The sequence below is a fragment of the Suncus etruscus genome, chromosome 9, assembly GCF_024139225.1.
Source record: "Suncus etruscus isolate mSunEtr1 chromosome 9, mSunEtr1.pri.cur, whole genome shotgun sequence".
NCBI lineage: Eukaryota > Metazoa > Chordata > Mammalia > Eulipotyphla > Soricidae > Suncus > Suncus etruscus.
This window is the reverse complement of record NC_064856.1, coordinates 56,438,756-56,458,196: the sequence shown is the minus strand read 5'-3', so window position 1 is coordinate 56,458,196 and position 19,441 is coordinate 56,438,756. Positions and strand designations below refer to the sequence as shown.

At 36.1% G+C, this 19,441-nt stretch overlaps 1 protein-coding gene across 1 annotated transcript; it reads right to left on the bottom strand.

Moving 5' to 3' along the window:
- Positions 1-1,811: 1,811 nt before the first annotated feature.
- On the bottom strand, positions 1,812-10,585 carry ZNF215 (zinc finger protein 215). Its single transcript, XM_049780649.1, has 5 exons — positions 10,189-10,585; positions 6,780-6,865; positions 4,689-4,821; positions 4,288-4,380; positions 1,812-2,596 (listed from the first exon to the last, which is right to left on the bottom strand). Exons 1-5 carry the CDS (start codon positions 10,583-10,585, stop codon positions 1,812-1,814), a joined length of 1,494 nt encoding a protein of 497 aa, XP_049636606.1.
- Positions 10,586-19,441: the final 8,856 nt, after the last annotated feature.

The window sequence follows — 19,441 nt, the reverse complement described above, 5'->3', positions numbered from 1 at the left end:
AGACCCAGAAATAAACCCAAACCCATACAGATATAAAGTAAACCTGTGACAACGAAACAAAGAGTATCAATGGGCAAAAAACAAGCATCCTACTTTTCCCAAATACTTGTTGAAAACTCTTATAAAATTAAAAAAGCACTTTTTTAAGCTACCTAAAAAGAAAATCATAGCTCATAAAAAAGTGAAATATTTTAAATAAAATGAGAATATCAGAACCATTAAATATTTAATCTTTGGTAAATGGCTCAACATCAAAAATTTCTTACATTCAGAATTTTCTTTGGTTAGGAGCATGTGTTAGTTACCCTAGAGTTTTATGAATGTATATCAATTACTTAAATTGACTACTGCCCTAATACAATTTGTGTTATGATATAAAAGATGAATACAAGAACACAAAATAATTTTCCAAACATAGTAATTCACTCAGTATACTTTGCTGCTATTTGAATAAGGGATGAATAGTTAAAAACTCATTACCATTGAGTCAGATAGTAGAGGTCTTAAGGAATGTGGCTGACCCTCGTCAGTGACCCTGGTCAGCTGGCACTTCAATGGTCACCCCCACTCTCTCCTAGCATCATGGCTGGGTACAGCCCAGGAGTCTCAATCACTGCCAGGAAAGCCCAGTATACTCTGACACTATAAATTTAGTCTGAGCAGCACCACATATTCAGGCCCCTGAAGTACTTGCCTGGTTATCCAAGAATAGTGGGAGATACCCAGGATGGGATCCTTAAACAATGCTTGGAAACATCCCAAGGTTGCTCCCCTCACCCAAATCAACATCATTCACTGAATATAGCTTGGATAGTTTTAGACAAAAATGTATTTCTTAGCTCAAGAAGCAATGAGTGGGGGAGTAGAACAGATTGGAGTAGCTTGGAGTTTGATATGATCCTATAAGGGCTTCCAGGAGTGATCCTTAAGTGCAAAAGTTCAGAGTATAGTTGTGTAGCCCAAAAAGCAAAAGAACAAAAACACCTCCCCTGCCCCCCACTCCAAACATACACCAGGCTATAAAAAAGAAAATCCATTGGGATTCTGAGCTTATATAAAGAGGTAGTTTTGCTGTAGGATACCAGGGAACATTTTTGACTAGCTAATGTTTGTGATAAATGTTAGAACTATGAAAAAATGTTCCAGATTCAACAGTACTTGAAAAACTCAGATTTTCAAGGTTGCATTTAGATTTAGAATACTTTGCATTGCAGCTGTTAACACCCCTCTGATTTTAATCCCTACTTAGCAGCATGACATACAAGAGTATTATTATGGTTGGAACAAAAAGGCAGCCTCTTTCTTCATTAGAGAGCTCAATCAAGCTTGGACATGCCCATCTTATATTTATGATCCACTGGTTTCTTGTGAGCTTCTTGTAGGAACTAAAAGCTTAAATGTCATTAAATGTCAACTCCAAAGGTACTGCTTGACTCCTCTCAAATACCTACTTCATCAATAAATCAGAAGAATATAAATATGCACTGGACCTTAATGGCTAGTGAAATATGATGGAAATGAATTAAATTAGAACAATAATAGGCAAACTAATAAAGTAATATTGTTTAACTTCAAACCCTTGTGGTTTCACTAGGGAACTTAGAAAAACTCCCTCAAAGAGATTTTGATCCAACAGTAGATTTCTCTACTGTAATAGTCATATAAAATAACACTCTCTTACAATACATAATAACATAATTTCTCACATTTACTATATTTATAAAATATATCCATATAATTTTTCCAGGAAATAATTTAATAAATGCTATTTGATTTCTGTACCCTAAACATAAACTTTTAATTTCTTTCTTTCACAGAATTTCCCGAGTATGAATTTTCTGGTGTTTCATAAGATTTGATTTTCTATTAAAGGTTTTCTTACATTCCTTACATTTGAATGGTTTATCTCCTGTATGAATTATTTGATGCCGAATAAGGGAGGAACTTCGGTTGAAGGATTTTCCACAAATACCACATTCATAAGAATTATCTCCATGATAAACTTTAGTATTTTTATAACTGTCTTCACTCTTCCTGAAGACATTTTCATATTTATTGCTTTCATAGACCTTTGCTTCTGTGTGAATATTCTGATGTTTAGTAAGGTTTGTCCTCCGGTTGAATAATTTCCCACATTCACTACATTTGTAGGGTTTTTCTCCAGTGTGAATGATCTGATGTCGGATAAGAGATGAACCCCGGTTAAAAGCTTTTCCACACTGATAGCATTTATAAGAATATGTAACAGGGGAATTTTTGGGGTGTTGAACATCTGTATGTAGGATGACAGCATTTCCATATTCATCATCATCTGAATGTTGCTTATTTACTGAGTGCTTATTAAAGTTGGGTTTGAAGTTGTCACAATCTAAGGACTCCCTTTTCACAGGTGTTTCTTCTGTCTTAAGAATAAAAGATTCTTGTGGCAAATTTATGTCCCAAAGTTTTTGGTTCCTATGTAGCCAATCATGACTTTTCCAAGCATCCAAAGGGTCTGCACTCTCAGTCTGCCTGGTCATAATCACTTGAGAGAATTCTTCTCCAGAAATTCTCAATTTTGGAACTGAATCTTGACCTTCTAAAATCATTTTTGTATCTACAAAAGTAAAAAAGAAAAACCCCATGAGAGGGAAAAGGGGAAATCATTTAATCTAGAAAAGGGAGACATGATTAATGTGAGGTGAGATTACAAAAGGGAAATTAGAGAAGTAAATAGGGGATAAGAGAAGACTATGAACTATGAGATGTGATGTTTTGGTGCAACATTAGCTTTTGTAGTTGGTAAAGATAGCTTTTGCTCAAGCTTTCAATGGTATAGTATATAATTAGACTAGAAAAGTAACACATGGTCTTTATTTTTCTAGTATTTTGTGTTTTTTAGTCTATAATGCTTTAACTTCATCTTTAAGAACATTTCTACATTTATATCTATACCTTAATCAACTAAAAGCAAAATTGCATTCTTAGTATTCCTTTGTTCATACAATTCTAGTTATTCTCTATATTTAACAAAGACATAAAAAGGTCATAAAAATAATTTTATCTAGGCTCAAAATTTCTTATTCAAAAAGTACTTATTTATTTTTTATAAATCTCCTCAAGCTCAAAATTTTACTTGTTCTGAGTTTTTCTCTATTTATCTAATTAGTTTCTTTTCCCTTAATAAACTACTTTTTTCCCTCAAAATTGCTATTTTTCTTTAGCTTCTGGTAAAATATAAACAGCATAATATATTTGCTAAAATTAAAAAAATAAATTTAACTTATCTTGCTTCTTTTTTTTTCAGATAACTTCATGTACGCTAAATTATTTTCCTGATTAATAGTTAATTTACATATTCAACTCTGCAGTTTCATGAGCAATTTTGGTCCCTGCTTTTACCAGTTATTGGGACAAGGAAAGTTGAAGCATAGATGCTTTGTTCATTAAGCTTTGTGTAAAATAAAATGAGGGAGAATAAACGCAAAGTGAAGCATATATTACTGTTATTTAATATTTGTTTAAATACCATATTTTCCAGCGTATAACACGACCGGGCATATAAGACGACTCCCTAATTTTACAGTTAAAACATAGGTTTAGGCCTATATTCGCTGTATCAGACAGGACGTTCCTGTGCTGCAACTGTATGTACCACAGTGAGCCAATCACAACAAGCAAAGGTTCAAAGGGTATACTGTAATAGACTTCCTCTCTGACTCTGGCCAATCTGAGCAGGTTTTTTACAGTCTAATTTGCATGCATCAAAAGCCTGCTTGGATTGGCTGAGTTAGAGAGGCGGTCCGAGCAGCCTTGCAGTGATTGGTACAGGATCGAGTTGGAAAATTCGTTTTGTGGCAATATTCAGACAATTTTTGTTTAGCGGCACATTGAAACATTTTTTGGGATATACTCGGCGTATAAGACGACCCCCAATTTTTGGTTGACTTTTTTTCGTTTCAAAAATCGTCTTATATGCTGGAAAATATGGTAGCACTTACGTGACAGTGCACTAAGTGTGCTTCACATATCAACTTATTTTATCATCAGTGTTATGTGTAGTAGACACATATTAATTTTACACAGGCAGAAAATAGGAAGATGGGTTGCCTCAGGCCATACTATTTTAATTCAAATGTCTATGTTACTAACCCACATGAGAAAACTATGCACATGAGAAAAATAATCTGAACAAAACATGATGACTTTTTTTTTTCTTCAAGGTTTAAACCATCAGCTCAAAGGCTAGACTGTGAAGTGTTTATTTAGCAAACTTTTTACAAATGTCTTATACTTGCTAGTTCTTACCCAAATCAATTTTTGGTGGAACTTCTTCCATTGTCCAATTTTTTTCCTTGTTGTCCAATCTGGAGACCTCAACTGGCTTGGGAAGTAGATGTTCTGGTCAAGGAGAATATGAAAAAAATGTGTTTCTGACACTAAGAAGAGGGCAATAATGCATCCCAATGAGTAGTCCTAGAGCTGCTGAGAGCATAGAAATCATCACAGGCTTGTATATTTCTAGCTCTGCATCAAAAAGGACATTCAACAGATTAGCAGAACAATCTACCATTGTGCCCACAGCATATTAGGAGTCACAGCATTAGCCCATAGCCCCATCCCCCTTAACTACATTAGCTGTCCTACAGTTCTTAACAGTTAATGGAGAGAATATTCAAGGGTAGATTCAGTAAATATGTAAAAGCCACCTTTATGCAATAAATTCAGGTTCTTATAGTTCTCCAGCATCACATCCCTGTACAGGTTCTTTACAGCAGGGTCCAGTTGTCCCCACTCTTCCTTGCTGAATTCCACAACCACATCTTTGAATGTCACTGGTTCCTAAAACATAAGGTTCATTTTTAATCAAGATTACTCCCCAAAATTTTGATAGAGAAGAAATGAACTTTAAAAGAACAGGGTAAATGGCCAGAATAATAAAATCTTACGTATTGGGAACTTATCAACTCTAAGAGGCTCCAAAAGCAAATCTTTTTTGTTTGTTTGTTTTTTGGGCCATACCCAGTGGCGCTCAGGGATTACTCCTGGCTATGTGCTCAGAAATCACTGCTGGCTTGGGGGACCATATGGGACACCGAGGAATCAAATCTCGGTCTATCCAAGCAGACACCTTACTTCTAGCGCCACCACTCCGGCCCCTCCCAAAGCAAATCTTAATCTTTAGATTTTTCTTAGTTTGTGTTTTGGTTAAGGAAGAAAATACAGGTAGAAAATATAAATAATTTATATTAAAGGAGTTTAGAATATGAAGTGCTCATTGTAGTTTTGAGGGAGGTTTGTATTCAAGATGTAAACTGCTAACTGAAAAGGGAGGGCAATTAAGAAACAACCTAATCTTTACACAGAATTTGTTTTATAGTTTCTTTTATAATTAGTATTATTAGTAGTATAGCACTATTAGCAATGGCAATGATCTTATTTGCTTGTGTTTGCCTATACTTACTACTAGAATGCTATCTCTTCAAAGCAAGAATCATTCATACTCCTAGCCCTAAAAGAAGTGTGGGCATATTACTCACTGTATTAGCAATTATTTGTAAATAAATTCCCTCCTATATTATTATTATTATTTGGTTTTGGGGCTATACGCAGTGACGCTCAGGGGTTACTCCTGGATATGCACTCAGAAATCGCTCCTGTCTTGGGGGACTGACCATATGGGACCCTGGGGATTGAACCGAGGTCCATCCTGGATCAGCCTCGTGAAAGGCAAATGCCCTTCTGCTGTGCTACCACTCCAGCCGTTCCCTCCTATAATATTAGGGTGGCCAAACATCTATTACTGCATTTCTCTGTAGTCTTAACTACTTTATTATTGGAACCTTCAGTTACACTGAAATGTATGTATCAGTATCTTCCCTTTCTTTACTTGAGACTTTACTTTTATGAATAAAATGTCTACATTGCTTTTATCAATTTCTTTAGTTTTTTTCCTTAAGCCTCTACAACAGGGGTCTCAAACTCAATTTACCTGGGGGCTGCAGGAGGCAAAGTCGGGGTGAGGCAGGGCCGCATAAAGGATTTCGCTTACTGAATATTCGCAATAAAAATCGCATTAGTAAGAAAAAAATCGCAAAAGATCGCATTAAACATTTGCATACCCTGAATGGAACTGCTTGACGTATGTGAATGTTTAATGCGATTTTTTTCTTACTAATGCAATTTTTATTGCGATTATTTGGTAAGCGAATAATCGCAAATACTGCGATATTTGAAGGTCGGCCGCAGGCCACAAAATGTTGTACGAAGGGCCGCAAATGGCCCGTGGGCCGCAAGTTTGAGACCCCCTGCTCTACAACCTTCTAAAAGCTTCTCTTTGACTTTATTATTCTAATGGAGCCAAAGCCATTCAAGCAGTTTTCCTAAGTATTTGGAATATTCTTGAAATATTTTCACTTTTTACTTTTAGTGATGTATTATCCAGGTTTTCCTCTAACTACTTTGATTCTTTTCAGGATCCTTTGAGATTTCTTCTGCTCCAGCCTAGAAAACAACATTATTCTGGATTTTTTCTGCCCTTGACTCTCTTCATTTTTAATTCTAAATTTCTCCATAAGATATAGTTCCATAGGTTCAATTTACCATTTTCACTCTTGAGGGAACAGATGCACAGACAATATGCAAAGATGAAATATGTCCCAGAGTCTATCAACTAAAATAGGTTCAAAGTCCTGTGGGAGAATAACAGTCTTGTGGCCTTAGATGAACTATTCTTGGTAAAAATTCAAAAGCCAGTTAAGAAAGGCAGATCATTTCAGTAGAATAAAATTTTAATTTACCTGACATATGCCTGTTTGTGAATTCGTTTCCATTTCTTTATTCTTGATATTCTTCTGGAGCATGACAGAATCATTACAGGACAGACCTAAGAAAGATGAAGAAAACATAGAGACAAGTAGTGCTTTGAAGAATCTTTAAATGATTGTAGAACTGATAACATGCTATTTTTGAGAATTATCTTGAGAACTCTGAAAAAAATGTCAGATGGCATAAGAGTGGGAACCCAGATTCTATACTTTTTCAAAAGTTCTAAAAGTAATTGATATTCTACCAGGCTTGAAAACTAACTTCTGGATTACAGATAAGAGTATAAATTATTTTTAATCTCATCTGTGGCAATAGAAAATTTCAAAGTAGAACTTTAATTGTTATAATTAAGGCCTAAAATTTAGCCACAAGCTCTAATGTTACTGGGAGCTATAACCATTTTATTCAACCAGGACTTTCTTCCAACATATGGTAAATTCTACTAAACGGTTGTTTTACTTGTGGCAAGTGTCATGCTATAAATAGGCTTACAGGCTGTCAAATTATGGACTCAGGACATTAAAAATCTGAGCAAAAGCCAGTAGCAGCAAATAATTTTCTTCTCTAGTTCTTTGTGAAGGCATATACCTAAAGGTTATTGTTTCATAGTTTCTTTTTTTATATTGTAATGTAATAATTATTTATTTTTAAAATTGTTACTTTATTTTTATTAATATCTTTATTTATATAATTTGATTACAAACATGATTGTAGTTAGGTTTCAGTCCTATAAAGAACATCCCTCCTTCACCAGTGCAACATTCCCATCACCAGTGCCCCAAGTCTTCCACCTCCTTACACTTCCACCTGTATTTGAGAAAGGCTTTCAACTTCCCTCATTCTTCACATTGTATGTCATAGTTTATTTAAGATTTATAAATAAATAATGCTAATAATCCTCCATGCAATATGTCAGGCCTGTTTTAAGTGTGCTAAATACCAATTAAGATACATTACACTAGTTTGCTAAAGTTTTCATTGAGTTTAGGTAAAATGAGAATAAAACCAGAAACAATGCAATAATTTTACTGTAACATTTAAATTTAATTTAAAATACTATATTTGGATGCTAAACATCTTTGTTTTATATAATAATGAATGTTCCCACTTAAAAAAGACACGGCTGGTAAACCTCAAACATCTGCATTATGCTCAAAACAAAAACAACAGCAAAATCATCTTGGATTCAAAGAGTACAAGAGAAAAGAGAGTACAGCTAGAGGATTCAATACTCAGCAGCACCCCATATAGTCCCCTGAGCCTAACCAGGAGTCTTCTCTCAGGAACAAGCCCTGAACACAGCTGGGTGTGGCCCCCAAACAAACAAACAAAGCCCTATCTACAAATATTTTCCTTATTTTTGAAACCACAAATCTGAGAACTAATTATATATATATATATATAAAAGTGCCTTAATTCTCCACTGTGAGTACTTGCTTGATTCAAAGACAGTTCCACAAGGCTCAATTCTCTCATAGCTTGGTTCTAAATGATCATTAGTGTAGTGACTGAAATGAAATCTTTTTTTGGGGGGCAGGGGGGATTTTTTTGGCCACACCTGGTGATGCTCAAGGATTACTCTGGCTATACCCTCAGAAAGAGATAGCATGGAGGTAGGGTGTTTACCTTGCATGAAGAAGGATGGTGGTTCGAATCCTGGCATCCCATATGGTCCCCTGAGCCTGCCAGGAGTGATTTCTGAGCGTAGAGCCAGGAGTAACCCCTGAGCGCTGCTGGATATGACCCCCCCCAAAAAAACAAAACAAACCAAAAAAAAAAAAAAAGAAAAAGAAAAAGAAAAAAAAGAAAAAGAAACAGCTCCTAGCTTGGGGGACCATATGGTATGTTGGGGGTTCGAACCATGGTCTGTCCTAGGCTAGCCCCGGCAAGGCAAGCAGACACCTTACCACTCTGCACCACCACTTCAGTCCCAATGAAATGAAATATTATTTTAATAAACAGTCAGTGGCATTAACATAAAATCATTGTGTGAAGTTAATATGTTTTGGAACAAACCTTAAAAGTTGGGGCCAGAGAACTAGCATAGAGGTAAGGTGTTTGCCTTTCATGCAGAAGATCGGTAGTTCGAATCCCAGCATCCCATATAGTACCCTGAGCCTGCCAGGAGCAATTTATGAGCATAGAGCCAGGAGTAACCCCTGAGCGCTGCCGGGTGTTACCCCCCCCCCACACACACACAAAACAAAGTATTAGAGAACTGGCAAAGGTTCTAATAGTTCAATTTTTAAATAAAGAATTGGGGGGGGACAACTTGAATTTATCGGCAACATATTATGTGAATGTTGCCCCCTGCCAAGAAACAAACCTATTACCTTTATTCAAACTATAATACTTTGTAAAGCTTCAGCTACTCAATCCCTTTAGAAGAGCCAATACAATATTTGTTTTATTCTTATTTGGAAATAACGTGAGATGTACTGAAAAGGTGCAAAAACCTCAATCAGTTTTCCCCTCTGTCAGGATCTCTTTAATACTTTTCATCTTTATTTTTTCCTTGTCCATTTAGTTCTTGAAGCTTTACAATTTTCTGAAATTCAGTGAACTAAAAGAAAAAATTTATACATCTTCTCAAATTCTTTAAAATATATTCTGTTTCTTCTAATCTTTGCATCCAGCTTATACATAATCTGTTGTTAATAAATTCTTTAGGTTTAAAGTCCTTTATTTCCCAATGTTCCCTTTTTCTTTAACACCTGATCTATTACCATAGTTTCCTAACTGGTTTTCCTATTTTAGAACCTTTGGGTCCACTATTCATGTAAGACACTGATAAACATGATCTATAAAGATCGAGATTAAGTACTTTTGACTGTGTAAGATGTAGAGACTCTGCTATTAGGCACTCTGGTACAGCCTGGAATCAACTGTAGAAAAACAGATAAAACAATGACTATGTCCTATTTCCCCCAAGGTATTACCAATAATATGTAGTCTTTGTGGCTCAGTTTACTGACTTAAAAACATTAGTGAAGTTTACTGCTTCACAGAAATCAAAGTGTTTTTGTGTTTTGGGGGAGGGAGTTGAATGTTAGGGATTGGGATCTTACTCAGCTCTGTGCTCAGAGGACACTCTTGGAAGTTCTCAGAAGACCATATGCAGTATCCAGGATCAAAGTGGGGCTGGCTGCATGCAAGGACAAAGCCTTAACCCTTCTGCCCCAAGAGAGATAGTTTTTTAAAGCCAAATCAAATCACTTACCTCTCCTACCAAATTTATGAAATCTCACTAGCTCTCTTATTTAGGGAATACTTTAAAGTTCTCCATAGCCTAATCTATAATACTTACCAGATTCAAAAAAAGATAATGTCTTTTTCTACAGGAGGAACAACAATTCTGCCTCCATCTTTCTATATTCTTACCTTTGACATTAAGTGTTTCAATCACATCCTCTAAGAAGGTCACCACATCGCTGCTGTTCTTTGGATGTTGTAAATTCACCCAAATCCTGACCTCTTCGGGCAGAATTGTCAAAAATTGTTCCAGCACCAAAAGTTCTAGGATCTGCTTCTTTGTATGAATGTCTGGTCTTAGCCACTGAAGACAGAGCTCCCAGAGTTGGCTCAGGGCTTCATGTGGTCCAGAAAGTTCCAAATAGTTTAAATGTCTAAATTTTTGACGAGAGTCCTCTGAGTCATACATCTGCAGGACAGGAATGCCTTTCTGTTGACAAAACACCTGTGTTCCTAGGACCTCATTTTGTTTATAAGTCAGGTTTTGATGTTTTGAAATAGTCATTAATCTGCTCAAAAGCTGCATCTTCCTAAAAAACTCCTAGTAAATTCAAATGTCTAATCAGAAGATTTTGTTAATTATCAGGTTTGGAATAAGGAAGCATGTCCACATAAATATGCAGTGTAATTTACAGTACATGAAAGTTGCAGGAGCTCAGACACAAAGCCAATAATCAAGTATGGAGAGACTGAAAAAAGAACACAAATTAGACCAATAGATAATAAATGTAATTATGTCCAATGACAATTAATAATAGTATGGTATTGATAAAACAGAACAAGTGATATTATTGAAATTGCAGGAGGGGTAAAACAGAGGCAGAGTCCTTATCTTGCACATGGCTGACCCAGGTTTGATCTCCCCTTATCACATATGGTCTAAAGCTTTGCCAGGAGTGGTCCCTGAACAAAGAGACAGGAGTAAGCCCTGAGCACAGTTAGGTGCAGCCCCCTAAATAAAGGGGGGATTATTTTTAATTAAAAAAAATTAGGAATTCTCCTTCCTCAAAAGGGACTTTTTACTTCCAGCCACTTCTCATAAAAAGAAAAAGAAAAAAAAAAACAGAAAACAAAAGGCTGAGTAATATAATAAAGGAAGTAAAGCACTTGCCTTGCCTGTGGCCAACCCAGGATTGATCACTGGCACCACATGGTCCCCAAGCATTGACAGAAATAATACTCCTCTCAACACTTTCCCACAGAAGTGGGAGGTACTCTGAGCACCACCAGATATAGCTAGCCCCAGACGCCCGAAAAGTAAAAGAAAAATAAAAGTAAAATAAACGTACCTCAAAAAATAAAGATAGCGAAAATAGTTTTTTTAATTGTAATCAGATTTTTTTTCTATAAAGAAAAACTCACCTTTTGCTTTTAAACTAAGCAAATATTCTGGAGGATGAACCTCTCAGATTATTAAGGCATTTCAGACTAGATATACCAGGGAAAAAAAGCAAGTTCTCATTAAAATAATAATAAAATTATATGGCATGAGTAAAATTTCTACCAAGATGCTAGGATGCAAATAAAAACAAGCAATTTACAAAAAAGTGAGGATAAATAACTGAGTCATTTCACTATTAGGCAAAAGTCAAAAAATACTCTCAGGCTATAATTAAAAGATTTTATTTAGAATTGGAGAGGTGGTGCAGCAGGTAAGATTGTTGCCTTGAACTCACAATCAGTTTAATATTTAATATTCAGCACTGCATATGGCCCCAAGCCCCATCAGGTATATTCCTTGAGCACAGAGCCAGGAGTCAGCCCCAAGTACAACCAGGAATGTCCTCTCCCCAAAAAGTTTTTATTTAGTTTGGGCTAACTATAGGCAAGTCTGAAAGGTACTTATGGATGGGTGTTAGCCTTACCTAAAGTGCAATTTCTTTTCTAGTTAATTTAGCCACACCAAGTCTTTTGATAAGTACTTCTAGGAGACCCCAAACCAAATGGTCAAGGCATTTCCGCAGAGTGAGCGCATGGAGATGGTTTGCTCATTTCCAGAGCGGACAGAAGGGAAGCAGAACTGGTCTCAGCGGCCCAGATTCCCACTGCAGCCCTCAAAGCTCCGCTCCCTCGGCACCGTCACGCTCCCGACTTCCCAACCAGAGGCCGAGAGGGGCAGTGCTGGGATCAGGTACCTCTGCACAAATCCAGGAGCACCAACTCTTTAGTGCGGGGCGCCCTCAAGCAAATTCCTTGCTCCGGCTCACAAACTCCCAAGATACCTGAGAGTTCGGTTCCCAGCCTCGGCTCCTCGCAGTCACTCCCAAAGTAGATTCCAGAGGAGCCAGGGATCCCGCCGCCCGGGCCTGAGAAGGCTGACCTAGGTAGGGATGCCAGAACTAACACACCTGGAACATCGGCCCCATTCCCTAACTACGCACGCGCACCAGCCTCGGGAGGCGGATCAGGATGAATTTCACTAGACACACCCCTTTTCGTTGACCCCGCCCACTTTGCCTGGGAGGTCATTGAAAGCTTGCCTGGGAGAAACGTGTGGCCAACTTTACTCCCCACACCTTACCCCATATCGCCATCCTCACCGTCCTAAATGCTTGGAATCTAAGCAAGTGTGCCATGATTTAAACAAGAAATGCTGGTCTTGAATGATTCGGACATTCAATTTTGCAGCCAGTAAAAAGATTTGTCAGGAAAAGATTTCTGTTTTGCTGGTTGAATCTGAAATAATGGTGACACCTTGTTTCAGTGGCCTGAAACCAATAATGGTTCGATGGCAATTGAAGTTTCTAATAGGGATGAGATGCTGGGGTGGAGTGGAGGAGGAGAAAAGTAGAGGGTAAAAAAAAAAAAAAAAAAAAAAAAAAGGCCGGGAAGGTGGCGCTAGAGGTAAGGTGTCTGCCTTACAAGCAGGACCGCGGTTCGATCCCCCGGCGTCCCATATGGTCTCCCCAAGCCAGGGGCGATTTCTGAGCTCATAGCCAGGAGTAACCCCTGAGCGTCAAACGGGTGTGGCCCAAAAACCAAAAAAAAAAAAAAAGAAAAGTAGAGGGTGGGAGGGAGAGGGACAGGGATAAGAAAAAATTCTAAAGAGAGGGGCAAAGGTTAGATTCCAGAGGATTTTGAGGGCCGCTTATTAAGTATGATAGAAGTAATATATGATATATGTTATATCTATATATGATATAGATAGATCATATATATCACGAAAAATATTTGTCATGATAGGGACTTACGGTACATACCCTAAGATGTCTGTGTTATAGCTTAATAGTCATATCGAACTATCTAAGCAAATTATGAACACTTTAACTTGTAAGTATTGCCAGGCTGATATACAGTCCACATCCAATAAAAAGTGCAGGGATGTTGAAAAGGCAGCTGGGAGGAGGAATGTCCAGCCCTTCTCTCTTGCTCTCAGATAAAACATGTTTTCAAAGAAACGCTGAAATCAGGACTGTCCTACACTGAACAAAAAACATGCTCAATCACCAAACTGAAGATCTATTTTTTTTTTTTTTTGGTTTTTGGGCCACACCCGGCGATGCTCAGGGGTTACTCCTGGCTGTCTGCTCAGAAATAGCTCCTGGCAGGCACGGGGGACCATATGGGACACCGGGATTCGAACCAACCACCTTTGGTCCTGGATTGGCTGCTTGCAAGGAAAACGCCGCTGTGTTATCTCTCCGGGTCCCTGAAGATCTTTTTTTATGGTACAACTTAAGACTACTTCTCTTCAGGGGTTGGGAAGGAGGGGGGCAGTGGTGGTGGGAATGTTGTACTGGTGAAGGGGTGTGTGTGTGTTCTGTTTATGATTGAAACCCAACTACAATCATGCTTGTAATCATGGTGCTTAAATAAAAATTTTATTTAAAAAATAAAAAAGAAGAAGAAAGAAAGAGAGAAAGAAGTAAGAAAGAAGAAAGAAGAAAGAAAAGGAAAGAGAAAGAAAGAAGAAAGAAAGAAAGATGAAAGGAAGGAAGGAAGGAAGGAAGGAAGGAAGGAAGGAAGGAAGGAAGGAAGGAAGGAAGGAAGAAAAAGAAAGAAAGAAAGAAAAAGTAAGAAAGAAAAATAAAGAAGACCTCTTAACATACAATTTTTCACCACATAGGTAAAGGACTCAAACTGGCACAAGACTCTTAACATACATAAAACTGTTTGCTCCAAACTCCAAAAATATATTTTATAGAAACAATCTCATGTGAATCACAACTTGTCTGTATTTATTTCAGAAAAAAAAAAGTTCAGAGAAAACTTGACTTAAGCCAACACGTTTTCCAAGACACTAATGTTTTGTTCTGCAAATTTGTATTGATAGTGTGACCATATGCAGCACTAGTAGCTAATATATGAGTAATATCATCAGGTAAATAATGCCTTACTGACCAAAAGCCTCATTCCCTGAACTAAGTGATTGTATTTCTTCACTCAATTCTCTGTATTCTATAAATCCTAAGATTACTGTGTGAAAAAGATTGAAAGTTGCATTGGTCAGCCCAGAATTATAGGTAGTCAAAATATTGAGAAAATTTAGTTTAATGGTCCATACGTATGGATATTTATTATTTTTTACTTCTACTTTCACTTACTAGCATTTTTATGTTTGTAATTTTAGGTAAAGTAGGGGTGGGGTGGGTAAAGAATTAAATCCTCTCTCCTTTTATAGAAATCAAGTACATCCAAAACTTACTTTGTCTTATAAGTCCCAGCATATAACTTGGACTGAATCAGTTACATAACCTAGACTAGATTTAGATATAGATGACATGAAGAAGAAAAGCATGTTACTTTTCTTTAAAACATAGATTTTTTATTATTTCCTTGATTTTTGGGGGGTCATCCCTGGAAGCACCTGGGACTACTTATGTATTTGTGTTGGGGGCTGCATCCTGTAGTGCTGGGGAAGGGGAGGACCATGTAGTGCTAGGGATTAAACGCAGACTTCTTGCATGCAAAACATGTGTATTAAACAATCTGGTTCCAGGTTTTTATTTATGTATTTGTTTAGTGATTTTTTTAAATTTATTTTGTTTTGGGTCAACTCATAGCTACTTTTAGAATTTACTTCTGCTCTTCACTCTTGGTGAACATTGAGGACCATATGTTGTGCTGGGGATCACACTAAGGTCAGCTGCATGCCTTACACTCTTTATTTCTCTGACTCTTATTTCATTTTTAAAGCAGTTAAATTTTTACAGATAAATTGAAGAGGACAGTATAGTAAGTTATCATACTGATATCTGACAATGTGATCGTATATTACAATTAAGAAAATAATATTGTTATTAACTAAAATTCAAGTTCTGTTTAGATTTCCCAAGGGTTTTTGGTGTTTGGTTACTGATTTTCTGCTATTCTTGTTGTTGTTTTTGTATTTGTAACCATATATTCTTTTTCTGATAAGAAGCTGCTCCAAAAATACGTATTAAGTTTATAGTCCTGTGTCAACAATCTCAGCTTTGACAGTGTTTGGCTTTGTTTTTGATGACTTTTACAGTTTTGGATAAAAGTGGCAACATATTTTTAGGAATTCTATCAATTTTGTCTTGAGTCTTCCTCATAATTAGCTTGATGTTATGTGTTATGAGATTATGTGGAAGGAAAATCATACAAGTGGGACCTGCGAGGTGGCCCTAGAGGTAAGGTGTCTGTCTTGCAAGCTCTAGCCAAGGAAAAATCGCGACCGCGGTTCGATCCCCCTGCGTCCTGATCCCCCTGCGTCCCACACGGTCCCCCCAAGCCAGGGGCAATTTCTGAGCGCTTAGCCAGGAGTAACCCCTGAGCATCAAACGGTGTGGCCCGAAAAAACAAAAACAAAACAAAAGAAAAAAGAAAAAGAAAATCATACAAATAAAGTGTTATCTCTATCACATCAGCTCTAAAGTACAGGGTACCAACTTTATTGAACATTGTTGAAGTTAACTTTGATCACCTGACTACGGTAATGTTTGTCAGCAAAAAATGCCTTTTTTCCCATTTTCTTTCAGCCCTGAAGCAGCAATATCACAATTGCCAGGCTCAGGGAATCAGCATCAGGAGTGCACAGGTAATTTTAGCTGTATTAACTTCGCCATCTCCTGTTCAATAGTAGTAATAGCATTCTCAGGACCTTTTTGTACTATGTATCAACTGCCCCATCTTGTGGTCAATAGCGGTAATGTCCTTCCATGATTCTGACTGATCACAGAACTTGAATTATGATTACTTCTTTTCTTTTTTTCCCCTTTTGTTTAAATACCATGATTACAAAGTTGTTGATAATTGGATCAGTCTTAAAACTTACACTACCCTTCACTCGTGAACATTTCCTTTCACAAATGTCCCCAGTTTTTCTCTCCCCTCTCCTCCCAATTTAACTCCTCTCTTATATATTTTGCAATAGATTATATTATAATAAAAAATGGTGTGTTATTTATTAGGACTAAATGATTAAAGGAGATAAATTGATATGCATAATACACGTGTAACAATATTTCCAAACTACAGTGTCTAAAAAGAAAAAGAGAGAAAGTGAGAGAGAAATATGCCTAAATTTAACATCCCATTCTCATCAGAAAAAGATCAAACAAAATAATGACAATGCAGAAATAACCTGAAATGATAAGCTAGAATAATTGAGATAATAAATATGTACAAAACTATCACCCTTAAAAGATGAATATGAATTTTTCTCCAGTGCATATAAAATATTTATAATATGCCACTATATAGAGCACAATTTGAGTGTCCATAATTCATAAAAGAAAAAAATCAAGTATACTTTTAGACCACTGTAGCCATGAAGGTAGAAATTGACTATAAAACAATAGCAGAAATTTCTCTAATATCTAGAAACTGAGAAACATACTATTAGAGATCAAGAGGATGAAAGAAGAAATAAAAGAAGGAAGTAAAAGTAATAAAAACAAATACTAGCAAAACCTATGGGATACAGCAAAATCAGTACATAGAGAAAATTATAGATATACAGTCTTATTTCAGATAAGAAAAATGATTGCTGTAGCAATAGGACAGCAGGTAGGGTGTTGTCTTGAACACATCTGGTTCGATCATTGGCATCCCATATGGTTCCCAAAGACTGCCAGGCATAATTTCTGATTGCAGAGCCAGAAGTAACCCATGAGCCCCACTGTGTATGACCCCCCAAAAAACAAACAATAACAAAAAATAGAAAAGATTAATTAATAGCATTAATTGATTAATGAAAAAAGTATAATCTGATCTTTAAGCTTGACAGTCTAGTAAAAGAGCAACACATTACTCCCAAAGAAAGTTGAAGAAAGAAAATGATAAATGTAAGCAAATTAATAATATAGAAAAGAAGAGGATTAATTATTTGGAGAAATCCCAAATATACTAGAGATGAAAGATGAGTAATTACACCTGTCAGAAATATAAAAGACCCAAAGTTGCTATTATGAACAATGCTATATTATCCCTAGAAACTTGATCAGAAAGAAGTAGAAAACTTGAACACACCAATCACAAGAAAATTAAAAGTTTTACTCATTTGTTTTCTTTTGTTTTTATAGAGTTAGTCGTTAATTACAAAGTTATTCATGGAGGGACTTTAGGCATACTATGTTCCAACACCAATCCATTCATCAATGTCCATTTCCCTCCACTCATGTCCCCTGATTCCCTTCCACTCCCTTTCCTGCCTCTAGTACAGTGTTTTTCAACCTTTTTGTGCAGACACACTTTTTTCATGAAAAAAAAAAAAAATCATGAGGCACACCACTATTAGAAAATGTTAAAAAAAATTAACTCTGTGCTTATATTGACTACATATAAAGTAATCCTCTTGATAAGAATCAAATAAACACAAAGAAATCATTTTATAATTATTTTATTATGAAATAACCGAATGATTGGTCTATTTGTGAGCCAAAGCCCCATGTTACGGATGAAACTGAAATTTTTCCCAGGGCACACCAGATAATATCTCAGGGCACACTACTATGCCACGGCACAGTGGTTGAAATGTGCTCTGAAAGGTATATTTTTTGCCTCTTTGGGCATTGTAGTTCACAATATTGTTACTTTTGATGTATCATGCATATCACATTACCACATTTGGAACCACTACATCCTCCTCCAGAATGTCTCCTTCCCTCTACCGTTCACTTAATTAGTGTTTTCTTCTTTGTCCTACTCCCTCCTCCCCCACAGTGTCAACTGAAGAGCAATTCTCATGTTCTAGGTTTCTGTTGATATGGGAATTTATTATTCCACTACTATGCTTTTTTTTTATATACCACAAATGAGAGAGATTATTCTGTGTTCGTCAAAGAAAGGACAACACACAAAAACAGTTTTAAATCTTCCCAAAACAAAGCAGTTTCAGATGTGTTCACTGTTGATTTCAATTAAACATTAAAAAATAGTAACTGCCCATATTCTTCATAAAACTAATTCTTCCTAATATTGCCTATAAATCCAACATTACACTATTATCAAAAGGAGAGATTAAAAAGAAAAATATTAAGCAGATAAGCATAGTAGAAACATACTAGGACCATCAAAAAGAAAATTCCAGTCTATCCCTTCTGAAATTTGAAGTGAATATAATCAATTGAATTCAACAATTTATCAAAAAAGACTATATAGTATGATCAATTGTAATTCTTTCAGGGATGAACATAGCTTCATTATACATTCAATAAATTAACATAATAAAATTATCAATAGAAAATCATATCCAAATCCATGATAAAATCCCTCAATCAAATAATAATAGAAGGAATATACTTTCATGTAATTTGTTATACACTTGCTATTAATTTTATCAGACTTAACTTTTAGTAGCATTTTGTTTGCTTTTGATTTAGAAAACTGTTCCTCATAATCATGAGGAATAAAGGTGTGTAGTTTTGTTTCCTTACAAATTATTTTTGATTTGATATCAGATTAATCCTGGTTCATAGAGAAGTTAGAAAATATTCCCTTCTTTTCAACTTTTATCAATTATTGATATTATTGCTACCTTGAGTAGTATATAAAATCAAAGTATGTTAATAACTGTAATTGTGTGTGTTAAAATTACATTTAATTACCGTATTTTTCGCTCTATAAGACGCACCTGACCATAAGAAGCACATAGTTTTTAGATGAGAAAAACAAGAAAAAAATTCTTTTTAAATTTATTTATTTTATTTTATTTTGTTTATTTTTACACCCCCTTCACCAATGCAACATTCCCACCACCAATGTCCCCCATTTGCCTTCTCCCACACCCCCTGACTGTATTCAAAACAGACATTCTACTTCTTTCATTCATTAATATTGTCATAGTAGTTGTTACTATTATTTCCCTAACTGCACTCACCCCTCTTTGAGGTGAGTTTCATATTGTGAGCCGGTCCTTTCGGCCCTCATCTCTTGGAATTATTACAATAATGTCTTTAATTATTCCTAAAACCCATAG